General features: G+C 35.2%; 1 protein-coding gene and 1 long non-coding RNA gene across 6 annotated transcripts in view; both read right to left on the bottom strand.

The window, feature by feature from the left end:
• Window positions 1–3,301: 3,301 nt before the first annotated feature.
• Ogdh (oxoglutarate dehydrogenase Nc73EF) overlaps window positions 3,302–15,177 on the bottom strand; it is a 34,901-nt gene continuing 23,025 nt past the window's right edge. For 3 of the 5 annotated variants that reach the window (XM_090107038.1, XM_090107039.1, XM_090107040.1), the window contains 7 exons: window positions 14,951–15,138; window positions 14,217–14,310; window positions 13,489–13,681; window positions 12,776–12,913; window positions 11,999–12,163; window positions 9,440–9,535; window positions 3,302–4,553 (listed from right to left, as the gene is read on the bottom strand). In XM_090107038.1, the coding sequence (XP_089963164.1) occupies window positions 4,454–4,553; window positions 9,440–9,535; window positions 11,999–12,163; window positions 12,776–12,913; window positions 13,489–13,681; window positions 14,217–14,310; window positions 14,951–15,138 (974 nt within the window). In that variant the 3' untranslated portion in view covers window positions 3,302–4,453. The remainder of the gene's footprint in view (window positions 4,554–9,439; window positions 9,536–11,998; window positions 12,164–12,775; window positions 12,914–13,488; window positions 13,682–14,216; window positions 14,311–14,950; window positions 15,139–15,177) is intronic. The other 2 variants (XM_090107041.1, XM_090107042.1) reach the window with 1 other exon arrangement.
• LOC149904711 (uncharacterized) lies at window positions 7,851–8,959 on the bottom strand. Its single transcript, XR_016457220.1, has 3 exons — window positions 8,430–8,959; window positions 8,242–8,303; window positions 7,851–8,166 (listed from the first exon to the last, which is right to left on the bottom strand). It is a non-coding gene; the product is annotated as an uncharacterized LOC149904711 (long non-coding RNA).

Raw genomic sequence — 15,177 nt, 5'->3', positions numbered from 1 at the left:
TGAAAGCGCAACACGGCATTGTATTGTGATTTCAACCGCAATGTAGTAAATAATAAAAAAGCCATCTTCACCACAATTTTAACGGTACACTACTCACAATGTGCATTATGCAAAGCTAAGAGGCATTATCAAAGTGCTTTTGAAATTTTTAATGTGAGTTAAACGTATCCTGATTAGATTATGGTAAACTTTTATGAGGAACTATCTTCCTCATATAAATTATTAATTTTATGCGATGTTTAAATTATATGACAAATAAAATAAAAGGTACTCCACTTCTATGGCTCCATATAATACTTTGCTAAGCACGTACTTGTGAATACGGCAAACTGTGAAGATTAAAGATCGTACCTATCTTTCTAAGTATCTGTTTCGCACGCATGCTGCTTCCTATAAGAGAATGACTTCGCTAATGCAAACACCTTCGCGTTGATAGCTTGCAAGTAGAAAGTTTTCTACATAAAATCTTTTAGCATTAATGAAAGATATAATAGAGCTTGGTAATATAACGAAAATTACCTGAAATCCTTGCAAATCAGGAAGAAATGACTAATTATACATTAAATATAGGTATATTATTGAGTAAGTAGTTAAAAGAAATGTGTCTCTGATAATAAACAAACTTCACACAATATAAAAATTATATTTCTTTCTTTTCATTTTGTAAATTGTGGCAATAAATTATTTGGCAAAGATAAACAGTGCTGCACTCATCGTTTTACGGTTAGACTTAAATTTAAACCGCCATTTGAAAATATTAAAGACGCTTGGAAGCTTTAGAAAACAAAGGAGTCAGACGCGAGTGAAATAACAAAGTCCCTCACTAGGTAATACATCCTCGGATTATATTCTCCACGAAAGGCACGAATGATATTTCACATTGAAGTAAAATCATTTTGCAGAGAACACTTAGCAAATTCTATATTATGCAACATTTAACCAGGACAGACTTATACCTTTTTTACGATATGTAAAGGAATTGATAGAAACATAATATAAAGAATCTATTTTGTACGTAGATTGTAGATCGTAATGGTAGGTACTCTATCGAAAGTGACATAAGCTTACGTAGAACATTTAATTGGCTACGTAGTTAAGATTTTACAACAAATATCATTGAAAGCCCCCCCCCCCCCCCTATTAACGCGTTGGCTGTTTCAAACAAAAACTGAATGGCCCCGATCATACCCGTACGAATCGGTTTTTACTGAAAAGAGTATTCACAAAATCTGAAACTTTCCAAGCGTGCGCCAGGTATTTTTCAACCTTACATTTATTTTTAGCATAGGTATTTGTTACATATTATGATCGATATTATATGATATTTTTTGTGCTGTGAATGTGATTTTATTATGATAAAGCACCTGTCAAAGAAGAGATACTACTACATGTTATTATAATAATATAAATAAAATACTAAAAAAATAGTTTTTAAATATCTATAGACAATAGGTACCTATTTAAAAAGATTATCTAATAAATATGGTGAGAGCTTTTTGATGCTTTGTTGTTTTATTTATGATTATAGATTAATTGAAACGCAAAACAACAAACAAACAATTACAATTTAATAGATTAAAATAATATCCACAAAGTGAATTTTTCATAAGTTGCTAAAAAAATTATGGAAAACCTCCTATTAAACCTCCCTCAGCACTCAAACTTGACAAGGTTTCGAAAGTCCCACGAGTAATATAATATCTTGTTCAAAGAAGCAATAAAGTAAAAATTGATTAAAAATAAAAGCGTTTAAAATTGTGTTTGTGAAATATTGACTAGATAGATAGACCGTACATTATTAAATTCCATGTGGTTTTCTATGATAAATTGTTATAGTGAAAGCTCATACGAACTTTTTTTCAGTCGGAGAGTATACCTATGAGAAAATTTTTATTCGATTATTATCATTGGCGATACATGCGGATTTTCTTTACTTTTATTTATGACGAAAACAATAATTTATACAGCTAAATAAAAGTTTTTACTGTAAGTAAAGCCCTAACAAAAAGTTGAAAGCCATCTGGCCTAAATATAATCGTGGAATGGCGCGTTTGTTTTTACAAGCTTCTGAATGACGGTTGGAATGACGCGCAAAACGCACTCAGGGCAGATACAATCTCTAATCTTCGCGCCTTTCGCGTGGCCGGGGCGTTATCCAAACGGTTTATAAATAGAGTGTCGACTTCGCTTTGTAAGCTGAAATGAGACTACCGAAAGATAAGAATCTTGAAAGTGCTCCAAGCGTGTGGTGAGCCGAGTGCCCGTCAACGGGCTGATCTATTGCACTCATTATGTAATGTGAAGATGCCCCGCTTTGAGGCAACTCAACGATATACTATAAATAAAATTTAATTGTTATTTAGTACTAGCTTTCCGCCCGCGGCTTCGCCCGCGTTTTCAAAGAAAAACCCGTTCCCGTAGGATTTCCGGGATAAAACCTATCCTATGTCCTTTTTCGGGTATCAAAATATCTCTATACCAAATTTCATACAAATTGGTTCATTAGTTAAGGCGTGATTGAGTAACAGACAGACAGACAGAGTTACTTTCGCATTTATAATATTAGTATGGATTTTGAGAAACCAATTGTTTTCTCATTTGTAGATTATAATTTATTAAGTAGTGGGTTTCAGGGATTTTTAAGCTATTGCATAGTTATCGCGGGCCTTGAGCGCGGGGACCGAATCGAGAAATTCCGTAACGAAAAAACCTCACGCTCCCCACTCCGACAGGCTCGGAGGTGTGGCTTGAAGGCATGCTATGCAATAGCTTAACCGCGGCAATCCCCGAGTGCCACACGTCTTTTTTTATTCCTTTACGTATTCATACTTACAAAATATGTAATTGATGTAAGTATACTAGGGCATAATCATGGTCCTTGTATTATTAGATAATAATTATATTGCATTTGTTATAAAAACTAATAACACACACACACACACACACACATGCACATGAAAATATGTTTATACATATTTAAATCAATGAATAGTGACCCGATTGTTTTTAATTAGTTTACAAATCAAACTTGTTTGTTACTTGTATGTTTAAAATTAGGTAAACTTTGTAAACCTTTAATAACATGCATACATCGTTTTAACTGAGGTACCAGGACTTAGTTTCTTATTTCAACAGGAATTACGAAACGGGATATTTTGATGTCTACCATACTATGTGTATGAAGTATAATGGTATATTCCCTCGTTTATGTTTATGGCACTAAGATATTTAAAATAGTGCGTAATGAAATGTCAAATTTTACTTTAACCAAAAACTAAGGAGATAAAATAAAACCAGAAAATCCTTCGAATATATATTTATTTGTATAACTAGACAATCTAACGTACGTAGCAATAAATAGCTCAGGGACCTTTCAAACATAAGTCGTCCATCCAAAACTAGAACATCCTTTCACGCATCCCTTCAACCTGAGCATATTAAAAAATAGATAAAGGTTATTTAATAACAATAAAACAGTGCATATAATACATACGAAAAGTGCTACAAAGCCAGTGTATTTGTAATAGCAATAGTTCAAAAGTTACAAGGACGATTTAGATAGACGAATATTTATTACTACCTAAATTTCTACGTTCAGTTTAAGTAACGAGAGACAACGATTATTTTTATTTAAATAGAAAGATAATACGTTTGTTTGGTGTTATTCCTTACAGACAGCCGTGCCGCGGTAACTACGAGCGAATTAAACTATTATGCAAAGATGCAACCAGCTGCAAAATAAAATTCATTTGCACGCTCTACTCGTACGCTAATTCTAATTTTAGTTATATTTATATTGATAATACTATCTAATATCTTGATACAATATCGTCAGACGAGTGTATTTAATATTTATTATGTTACAACAATTCCAAGTTTCTAAACTAAAGTACCGCGATAATTTTATGTTATCACACGAGAGTGTTCTAAACAACGTATATTTTGTACGTGACTGCTCCTAGGTCATTTGCAATATCTAAAGTAATATCGGATACGTAACTTCGTCGCGGTCGTATATAATAACCTTCGACTATTGCAAAAACGTACGTAAGAGTACAATTTGTCAAAGGCAAAAAGACTACAATTTTTTTTTTAAATCTACACTACATTTATTTACATCGCAAAATAATCGAGAACAAATAAACGGGCACGGACACAACGAGATAACTAAATATTTTCAATATCGTTAAAATAAATAGTACCTATGAACAAATTACTCTACAGAAAAATAAATAAGAATTTACCTAAGTTATATGACTATAATTAAACAGAATTAATAAAAATACTGACAGTAAATAAAATTAATTGGATCATGAGATAAAAATTCGAATAATTTTACGTTCAGGTCGAGATGAATTTTAAAAACTTCAGTGATTTTATTTTATGCGGCAAACGATTGATTGTTTCGACGACGGTGGTTCGGGAAAACAGAAAATTTATGTATTTTATTCGTTTATAATACGCAGAATTCGTCGAGAAGATTCTTCAGCTCCTTGTTGTGGGCCGCCTTCGAGCCGGTGGCCGGAGACGCGGCGGTGGCGCGACCATTGTAGCTGTCAAACAATTCATACGTTAAAACAAATACAGAAAATTAAACACAAAACTGTCCAACAACATTTTTGAAGTGAAACTTCTTTATCGGGGTTGGAAAAAAATTTAGTGTAACATTTTTTCGTTACGCGTGACATTTTTCCGTTACGCGCCATCTTTTTCTTATCCTTACTACGCGTGATTCGACGTATTTCTGTATAGATGCATAGAGTAAATTATTTTTTGAAAAATAAGGTCATAAAGAAGTTTCCCTTCTTACGTGTGTACACTAGTACCTACACGCAAGCATTTTTTTTCTATAACATAATATTTTACTGTCACCTTTTCTATTATTTAAATATTAAATTACATCACAAAAAATAGATACCATGATACTTTAATGTCGTTTCAATTTTTCCATAAGGAAAGAAATCTTGAACAAAATGGATGGCTTATACACCTTTTTAGTTAGAAAATTTCGAGCTTAGTTAAACAAGTCTAATTTTAGTTACGTAAATACGAGAAACACCTTGAAACATTAAATCGCTCGAATGTCATAGAAGTTTACTCGAGTGAATTAGGCCAAAGTGCAAAGGTGTCCGCCGACCTGACCATTTAGGTATGTATACTGTATAGTTATGTAGGTAAAAGGTTATTCACACATTATAATTATAATGGACAATAGAATATACATAAATACTATTAAACTCCATTACAACGTGAGTCATATTTTCAGTAGCAATAGAAATTATAATGATAAATGAATGTTATACAGGGTGTACCAAAAAGTAGTGATGAACGGAAGCTGAGAGGTAGAGGACCTAGAGGGCTATCCGAATCACCCCCATGTATGTTATGCGATTTTTCGTATTTTCGGAGTTATGACGTTTTTTTCAATTTTTCACCTATCGCCGAGTACGATGATATTTTCACTCATGCTGACGTCAATGATTGCGGAAGATGCTTGATTTTTTTTGTGTGCTAAGCTGAAAGATAGGCCAATTCAGTTTGGTAACATTTACTATCGTTAGATCTTTGAATGGAATAAAAAAAAGAATTAAATGGCAAGAAAGATAAAATTACCCAGTATGTTCACCACTTCAAGGGCCCGTAAAAAAATAAAATCACATAAAAAAAGTTTTCCGTTTGACTTTTAAAAACTTGCTCTATCTATCAGATAGCTACCCTGAAAATTTCATTTAATTATTCAGAAAGCTTCAATCGAAAAATTTAAATCAAAATGTGGTAAGTGCAAAAATTGAATTTACTTGATGATCATTAAAACCAATAAATAGGTGTTTAATTACCAGAAATTTTTAAAATAACCCCGCTGTTGCTCAATGCAAGTGCGACATCACCGTAAAAAGTTGTCTTTTGAATGTCTGAATGCCCTTTTATCATTTTTAATGGTTTCTTCTGCTACTATGAATTTCCGGGTTATTTCGTCCAAATTGTGGCAGTCTCTCGTCTTAGTAGTATCCCCGAGGAAAAAAATCAATAGGGTTTATGTCCGGGGACCGTGCAGGCTAGGCTAAAGGGCAAAGATACCCTGAAAGATGGATTGGTCGTTGCAGCCTGCGCATGCGCCGGTGATGCCTGCCTTAAAGCCTGGCCTCCACGGTCCCTCGACCTAAACCCCATTGATTTGTTTCAATGAGAATACTAAAAAGACCTCGGCTACTTGAGAAAATGTCACAATTTGGACGAAATAACCCGGAAATTCATAGTAGCAGAAGAAACCATTAAAAATGATAAAAGGGCATTCAGACATTTAAAAGACAACTTTTTACGGTGATGTCGCACTTGCATTGAGCAACAGCGGGGTTATTTTAAAAATTTCTGGTAATTAAACATCTATTTATTGGTTTTAATGATCATCAAGTTAATTCAATTTTTGCACTTACCACATTTAGATTTAAATTTTTCGATTGAAGCCTTCTGAATAATTAAATGAAATTTTCAGGGTAGCTATCTGATAGATAGAGCAAGTTTTTAAAAGTCAAACGGAAAACTTTTTTTATGTGATTTTATTTTTTTACGGGCCCTTGAAGTGGTGAACATATTGGGTAATTTTATCTTTCTTGCCATTTAATTCTTTTATTTATTCCATTCAAAGATCTAGCGATAGTAAATGTTACCATACTGAATTGGCCTATCTTTCAGCTTAGCACACAAAAAAAATCAAGCATCTTCCGCAATCATTGACGTCAGCATGAGTGAAAATATCATCGTACTCGGCGATAGGTGAAAAATTGAAAAAAACGTCATAACTCCGAAAATACGAAAAATCGCATAACATACATGGGGGTGATTCGGATAGCCCTCTAGGTCCTCTACCTCTCAGCTTCCGTTCATCACTACTTTTTGGTACACCCTGTATAGTAAGTAGTTAAGTACCTTATATTGATCAGAAAATTAAAACGTAGCTTGCAGATGATAGCTTAATGTCTAACCGGTAAGCAAAAAATGTGATGACGATAATTGCACATATAAAGATGAAGTGATGAAATTACATGAAACATTAAGACGATACACAAAAAAAAATCCACTGCTTGGCGGGCGGAGTCTAATAGCTCGCTATCGCGAACGCGGGTGTGCGCGAAGTCATTCTTGCAAACTCGCCGCGCTGCCGCTGGCCGACTCGGGACAAACATGTATGGAGTCGTCATTCAGTTATAATATTGTTATACATTTATTTAATTGTTGATTTATTGGTTTTATTTTCTTGCTTATAAACAAATAATCTTCTTTTTAACAACTTCTTAGACATTATTAATAATTATTATTATTTAGTAATGTTTACTTTATTACAAAATAATACAGGTTATAATAGGTGCGGTCGGAATGATATTTTTTTAAATAAAAAAATTGTTTTAAAAAAAACACAAAATATATTGACGCATGTATTTATTTTTTGCACTCTATTATAATTGTAATTATTCATTACAAATAATCAAAATAAAATAGCCAGAACAAAGTTAGGCCCTGGTAGGGTAGGTAGGCAGGTACAGCAATGTGAGACGAACACTGGCTTATTTATACCAATAATAATGTATTATAAACATTAAATTAAGTTTACAACAAAAATACATAATATTAGCTAATGTGAAAACGAATCAACCAATCTCTCTCTCTCTCTCTCTCTCTCTCTTCAGCCTTTCTCCGTCCACTGTTGGACATAGGCCTCTCCTAAGGCACGCCATTTGGCTCGGTCTTCAGCTGTTCGCCGCCATTCTGTACCAGCAAATCGGTTCATGTGATTAGGAGGAGTGACTGCAGCGCCATCTTCCGGGCCCAATTGTGTTTCCAGAGCACCCAGGAACTCAATTTAATATACTTACACAAAATTTTTCGAAATGAAAACTCACATTACTATGTAAATATGAATATAAACCTGTTTTAGTACTAAGCAATTTCCCGCACAGGTGTAGTAAGTATAAATGAAATAAATATCAACATCAAATTCTTTATACAACATACTTATCTACCACCTACTAAGAAATGTAATTCTTGAAATTTTTTCGTATTTTTTTAAATATAATACTACTCCAATGAGCTCCTGTTCCATATTACATCCACCATACTTCCACTAAGTTCACCATGATTTTTTATTTCTTTGCACTTTGTTGCTTTTTGCTAAAAATGGAATCATGCGATAAAAAAAAGTAGAGCGTTGATAACATACATTTTTGACTGAATAAAGGTACTTACGAAGGAGTGGGTTCACATTGTGAACAATCAGTGGGTTTATTTTCCTTCTGGATTCCGGATTTCTGAAAAGATTATCTATGCTATAAATGAAAAAATCTTACACATTCGTTATGTACTTAAAATAGGGGTACATATCAAACATCGTCTATAATACAATTATCATCAAATTTAAAATAAAACCAACTTACTTCATTAATTTGTTCCAATTGTAAGCATTCTTTTTCCTCCAACCTTTATGTTTCTTCTTCTTATTTTCTTTATTGTCCCCATTTGTCTCATTTTGTCTTATCGTGTTGTCACCCTTTGTTACGATTGCGCGAGCGACACAAGTTCCCCGTGTGACGGCCGTAGCGGGAATGACTCGTGCAGCGATCGGGGTAGGAAGGTACAGGGCGGCTCTCGCTATATTGGCTGGTCGCGCGCTAATTTCAAGTATTTCTTGTTTATTTCAAAACCATCGCATATTTCAAAATTCTAAATCGGTAGACGTATAGGTTGTATATTTTATAGTTAATATCCAAAAAGTCGTAACTTTAAGTTTGTTATTTTGAAGATGCCAGAGATTAAAAAAAAATAACAATGACAACTTTGTATTTTTTTTCTATCGAGAAAATATCATGGAATCATGTTTCTAAAACGGTAGACGTATTGTGTTACTATTGAACTTTCTTGTCAAGAATTTCCATCACGACAACTTTAATAATATAAAAATTACGAAGGTTTAAAAAGGGCCGTAAATGTTAGAAAAATTAATTCATCACCTTAAAATGATAAATAAAAGCAAAAAACAACCGTTGTGCGTAAGCAGTGAGTCGCTTCTCGAAGAATTAACCTTTTGAGATACAAACATTTGCGTGTCCCAGTTCAAATTACTTGTAGTTTAATTAAACAGAAAGCAACACAACCATTCATCTTCATATATTATTTATAAACAAACAAAAATTGCATTATGACCAATTTTTGACCGACCCAAAACGTTGATTGACCGTGATCAACATTTTTTATTGCAACCAAATTTATCTAACACCAATTTCTTTGACCGACCCAAAACGACAAAAGGTTTTCAATTCGTATTGTGTTTATTTTTATTAATTTTTTTTTACTTAAATTTTCCACTGACAAACGACAAGAATACAAAATAAGACCACAGTTATGAAAACAAAGTGCGAAGCATCATTACAGGCGGTAATATCCTCACCTAATGACGCGCGGCACAGTCTCAGTGTGTGCGTCTGTCTGTTTGTCCTCACCGCCACCCAACAGTTGGCTAAACCACCCGCCCCCTTGTTTACGCCTGCAACCAATGGCCCTACGTTATGGTTGTGTGCTAGTTAGTAGCTAAATGATTAATCATGCATCTGTTATAGGTGATGTAGGATTTCAACTGCAAGCTACGTTTGTGTTATCGAAGTTCAAATTTTCTTTTTTTTTAAATAAAATTTCAATGGGAAGTATTATAGTCCGGGATCCATCGCCCATTTTTGCAAGTGAACTATCAAGCTAATTTTTCGTGAGTAGCTTTATTTTGATGAGATGCCCAATAATTTCATGTACGAAACTCTCGATTGTGGTAGCTTACAGAGGAAACAAGGATAAAATATTTTGATTTGATGGTTCTCAAATATTAATTACTAACTGAATGTTTTTTTGTTGTTCAATCTCAAGATAATTATCTAAATTATTCGAAAAAATATTTGTCCTACAAAATCTATGGTTTGATCAAAGAGTCCCCCTCTTTCCAATGTGTAGCGATAACGAAGTCATCACAAATGATTACTAACCAGCAGATTTTTTTTATTTTCACTTATTTAATACTTATATAATTCAACAGACATATTGTCCTACAAATTGCGTAATAAATATTTGAGAACCGTCAAATCAAAAATTTTTATCCTTGTTACCTCTGTAAGCTACCACAATCGAGAGTTTCGTACATGAAATTATTGGGCATCTCATCAAAATAAAGCTACTCACGAAAAATTAGCTTGATAGTTATCACTTGCAAAAATGGGCGATGGAGCCCGGACTATTATACTGATCGCTAGCATGTTGTCAACACTTTGCTCTTTGTCTTTATTTGCGTTAAGCTTGTATGCTTCAAGGCGTAAAAAACAATTGAATACTCGTCTCTATATAAATTAACCTAAAATCTTTGATGATATTGACCTATGGATATAATTTTCTGAATAAATGCTCTCAAGGTGCCGTATTTTCTTTATCGACCAAAATCGATATTTCTTACAACTCTTGCAGATTTTAAATAATAAATAATATACATATAATACATGCATATGTACATATATGCATTGCAATCGGTTGTTCCAAACAAAATACCTTACACGAAATAACTAAATACAGCTTTCTTTCCTTAGTGATTCTCAACTATTACTCTACTTAAATTCAACTCAACTATTACTCTACTTAATTACTCTATTTAAATATCTATGTAAGTATAATAATATTGTTTATTTTGTTTTATAATATATATATGCATATTATATCATGTACACAATATGTAGACGTATTTATAAATTTTTACGTTTATTGATAGGAACAGTTATAGATGTAATTTTATTTTATTATTAGTATTTATATAAATGTAGGACCTCGGAAATACGCGGGCAGACTGAAAATCAGCGCTGTTCGGGTGTTAGCCCACAGCATGGCTGAGTCTGTTCCGATTGCCTAATACGTGTTTACTTTTAAGTTAAGTTAGTCTAAGTTTTTGTTGGCAATAAAGCTTTTTTTCTTTCTTTCTTTCTTTCTTTACATCAAGCGCAATACCCACCTACCTCCATTTCACCTGTAGATATTCACATACAACAAAAACTAGATTCACAATCGCGCTCAAAAATTGTCCGAAGCAAAACTCTGCTTAGATTTGTATTAGAAGAGGCAGAGTTTTCTAAACAACGATATAATAGACTTTGAACCTTCCTGCCACGAAATATGATGTTAAACTCAATAACGATTGTAAGTCTACTCGTCTATAGTATGTCAATTCTCCTAAACAATCGTAATATTTTTAAAATATACGTATGTTACGTTCAAAGACTATGATAAACCAAGTAACAAGTAATGCTCATCATTGCCTGTGGCATATCTTCATTACAACAATGCGGTGTGAGCGTTTTCATTAGAGCCGCAACACAAATTTCGCGTTATTTCTCTTTTCTGTACCCACAACTCATTGCAGCTATTTTCTCGCTCAATGAGTGTTTTCGACGTTTGAGCCTAACATACAAACAAATACTGGGACGGGTACCTGAGTGTGCGCTGTGAGTTGTAGCTCAATGAGTGTTTTCGACGTTTGAGCCTAACATACAAACAAATACATTGACGGGTACCTGAGTGTGCGCTGTGAGTTGTAGCTCAATGAGTGTTTTCGACGTTTGAGCCTAACATACAAACAAATACATTGACGGGTACCTGAGTGTGCGCTGTGAGTTGTAGCTCAATGAGTGTTTTCGACGTTTGAGCCTAACATACAAACAAATACATTGACGGGTACCTGAGTGTGCGCTGTGAGTTGTAGCTCAATGAGTGTTTTCGACGTTTGAGCCTAACATACAAACAAATACATTGACGGGTACCTGAGTGTGCGCTGTGAGTTGTAGCTCAATGAGTGTTTTCGACGTTTGAGCCTAACATACAAACAAATACATTGACGGGTACCTGAGTGTGCGCTGTGAGTTGTAGCTCAATGAGTGTTTTCGACGTTTGAGCCTAACATACAAACAAATACATTGACGGGTACCTGAGTGTGCGCTGTCCACGCAGCAGCGTGCGGAAGCGCGGCTCGACGTAGCTCCAGGAGCCCATGTTCTTGTGCTCCTCCTGGCTCCACACCAGCTGCGCGTTCGGGTACTTCGCGATCTCGCTCTTCAGCTGGTCGTACGGGAACGGCGAGATTTGCTCGAGCCTGCACCAATGTTTACGTTTTTACTTTTATAACGTTAAAACGCTAATTGACCAAAAATTATTTAAATTAACATAAGGCGTTTAAATTAAATATATTATGGGAATGAACAATAAGTATAATAATAATTATTATTGTTCATTACTATAATATAGAGTTTGTTTCATTTATTTATAGGACAACTAGCTTTCCGTCCGCGGCTTCGCCCGCGTTTTCAAAGAAAAACCCGCATACTTCCCGTTCACGTGGGATTTCCAGGATAAAACCTATCCTATGTGTTAATCTAAGTTACCCTCTATATGTGTGCTTAATTTCATTGTAATCGGTTCAGTAGTATTTGCGTGAAAGAGTAACAAACACACACACATCCTCACAAACTTTCACATTTATAATATTAGTAGGACATACTAAAGTACATATTATTAGTTCTAGATTTTTTTTCTAATTTAATTCAAATTTTTCAACGGCTATAACATTATAATGTGTTCATTCAATAAAATATTTTAAGCTTTCAAGCTCCCCCCTTCATACATTATCTGTCTCTTTCTATAATGAAGGGACAAGAATTCATAACTATAGACTAAAAACTAAGACCAGTTAACACATTGCATGTACCTGACAATAGCGATGTCCTTCTCTAGTCCTCTATCGCGGCGCTCCTTGAGCAGGTCGTAGTACACTCTGCCGGAGCAGAAAGCGACCTTGCGGACCTTGTCCGGGTTCTCGGACGCCGGGCCTTCTTCGGGCAGCACTCTGTATACAACAAATTTATAATTTAGAATAATAATCAGAGCGAAAGTTTAATGTTTATAATGAAACACACCATATTAAGACATAGAAATCGCTAAAATTGGTATCTATATTTGTAAATACGTCTTGTAACAGTTGTATTGCCAACGTCTTATAGCAGTTGTATTGCCTACGTCTTGTGGTAGTTGTATTACCTACGTTTGTGTAGCAGTTGTATTGCCTACGTCTTGTAGCAGTTATATTATCTACGTCTTGTAGCAGTTGTATTGTCTACGTGTGTAGAAGTTGTGTTGCCTATGCGTGTGTAGCAGTTCGATTATTGAAGTGAAAACTCCTTTAGCGGCGTTGAGCACTTTTTCTGTAATGGGTATAAAATCTTAAACTCGCGTCAGGACACGTGACCTGATCGAAAAAGCGTAAGACGGATAGCATTCCAAAATATCAAACATGCTCAACGTTAATAATTAAGTTTTCACTTCTGACGGCACTTCCGGAGTGCAACCTGTCTTTTTTATGCTTAAATGTGTTTAGTGCCAAGTTCACATTGAAGTCGTGTTGTCTATATGTATGCGTGTTACCTCCTGAACGCCGTGCCTTCAGCCATCTCGTCGAAGGAGGACTTGCACTCGGGGTGGCGCAGCAGCGACTTGGGCGTCATCAGTATGAGCGGCTTGCGGAACGGCAGCGCGATCTGCCGCCGCAGGATGTGGAACAGCGACGCGGGCGTCGAGCAGTTCGCCACTATCCAGTTGCAGTCGTGGAGTTGACGCACTAACAAGGGATATGGATATTATTGTATGTGGAATTATTTCGTTTTTGACGTGATAACGTTTTTAAAATCGTTTTAGTCGGGTGACATGTTCAGAAACTTGTGTCACACCAAAACCTCACGAGCGCGATCGCAGGTATAACGAGAGAGAGACGGACCGATCTCCCGTCTCATCTCGAGCGCTGCCACCAATAAGACGTTATCACGTAAACATCTCGATCGTAAACCTACTTTACAAACAACCATTTTTTTTATAAATTACTAGGTACTAGGTACAAGCTGTTTCAGGCTTTAATCTAACTGCAAATCCGCATTAAGTAAAAGATAAAGAGAACAATAAATATTTATGTCAGTCTTGAAGACAAATGTACATAAATGTATAACTCTTATGATAAATAAGTTGAGTGAAAAATGAAAAAACTTTCGATCACTGTAAACATAAATATGTATATAAAAAACTAAAATATACCGAAAGACGATATTGGAAATTAATAGATTCAACGGTAAATAAGGTATTAGAACAAATTAATTGCATACCTTCATAATCGGGGCTTTCTGGTGGCATGTAGTCAGGGTCATCAGCACTCATCTGCAGGAAGCGCTCCAGGCGGGCCGACGAGTGTTCAGGTCCCTGTCATTCAATTAAAATTTGGTACATTAATTGCGGTAATAAATATTAAATTATATTATGTTCTAAACCGATTGAAAAGCGCTTCTGCAGGAAGTCTATTTGAATGTATAAATTTTAGATGTCAACTGTTTGCAATGGGAGTCCGTTAACCCGATGATCTTTCCGAGTGCCTTGGATATGCGTAAATGCATTCTTCACTCCAAAAAGTGTATAATATAATACATGTAAATTTAAATAATTTGCATGCTGTTAAATGACGGCTAAGCATGCTGTAAATGTAATAAGCATGTGCCATCTTTATATACGATATTTACTTGCAAATATCTCTTATCGTCTCTAGCACAGGTATATTCCTAGTTGAGCCAATCGTCGTGTCTAAATTGCTTTGTACTTATGTATTGTTTCCAAATAAAAGATTTGTAATTTTTTTAAGCTATCGCATAGCTTCTATCGCGGGCCTTGAGCTCGGGGACCGAATCCAGAAATTTAGTAACGAAAAACCTCACTCTCCCTTGAAGGCTTGAAGGCATATCATGCAATAGCTTTACCGCGGCAGTCCCTGAGTGCCACACGTCTTTTTATTTATTTATTATTTATAAATAAACGATTTATTAATTAAAAACCTAGTGTGTGCACCCACCATGCCCTCCATGCCGTGCGGCTGCAGCAGCACGATGCCGGACTGGCGCACCCACTTGGCCTGCCCGCTCGATATGAACTGGTCGATGATGCACTGCGCCACGTTGTTGAAGTCGCCGAACTGCGCCTCCCACAGCACCAGCGCGTTCGGGTTCGTCACTGAGTACCCCACCTCGAAGCCGAGCACGCCTTTGTGGAAAGAGAGACATAGGTTTAATCACAGATCAC

This window comes from Colias eurytheme, chromosome 11 (assembly GCF_061535395.1).
Source record: "Colias eurytheme isolate Ceu_HAF_F1 chromosome 11, ilColEury1 Martin Lab GWU primary, whole genome shotgun sequence".
NCBI classification, from domain to species: domain Eukaryota; kingdom Metazoa; phylum Arthropoda; class Insecta; order Lepidoptera; family Pieridae; genus Colias; species Colias eurytheme.
The sequence above is the reverse complement of the archived record's forward strand: the minus strand, read 5'-3'. Positions and strand labels throughout refer to the sequence as shown.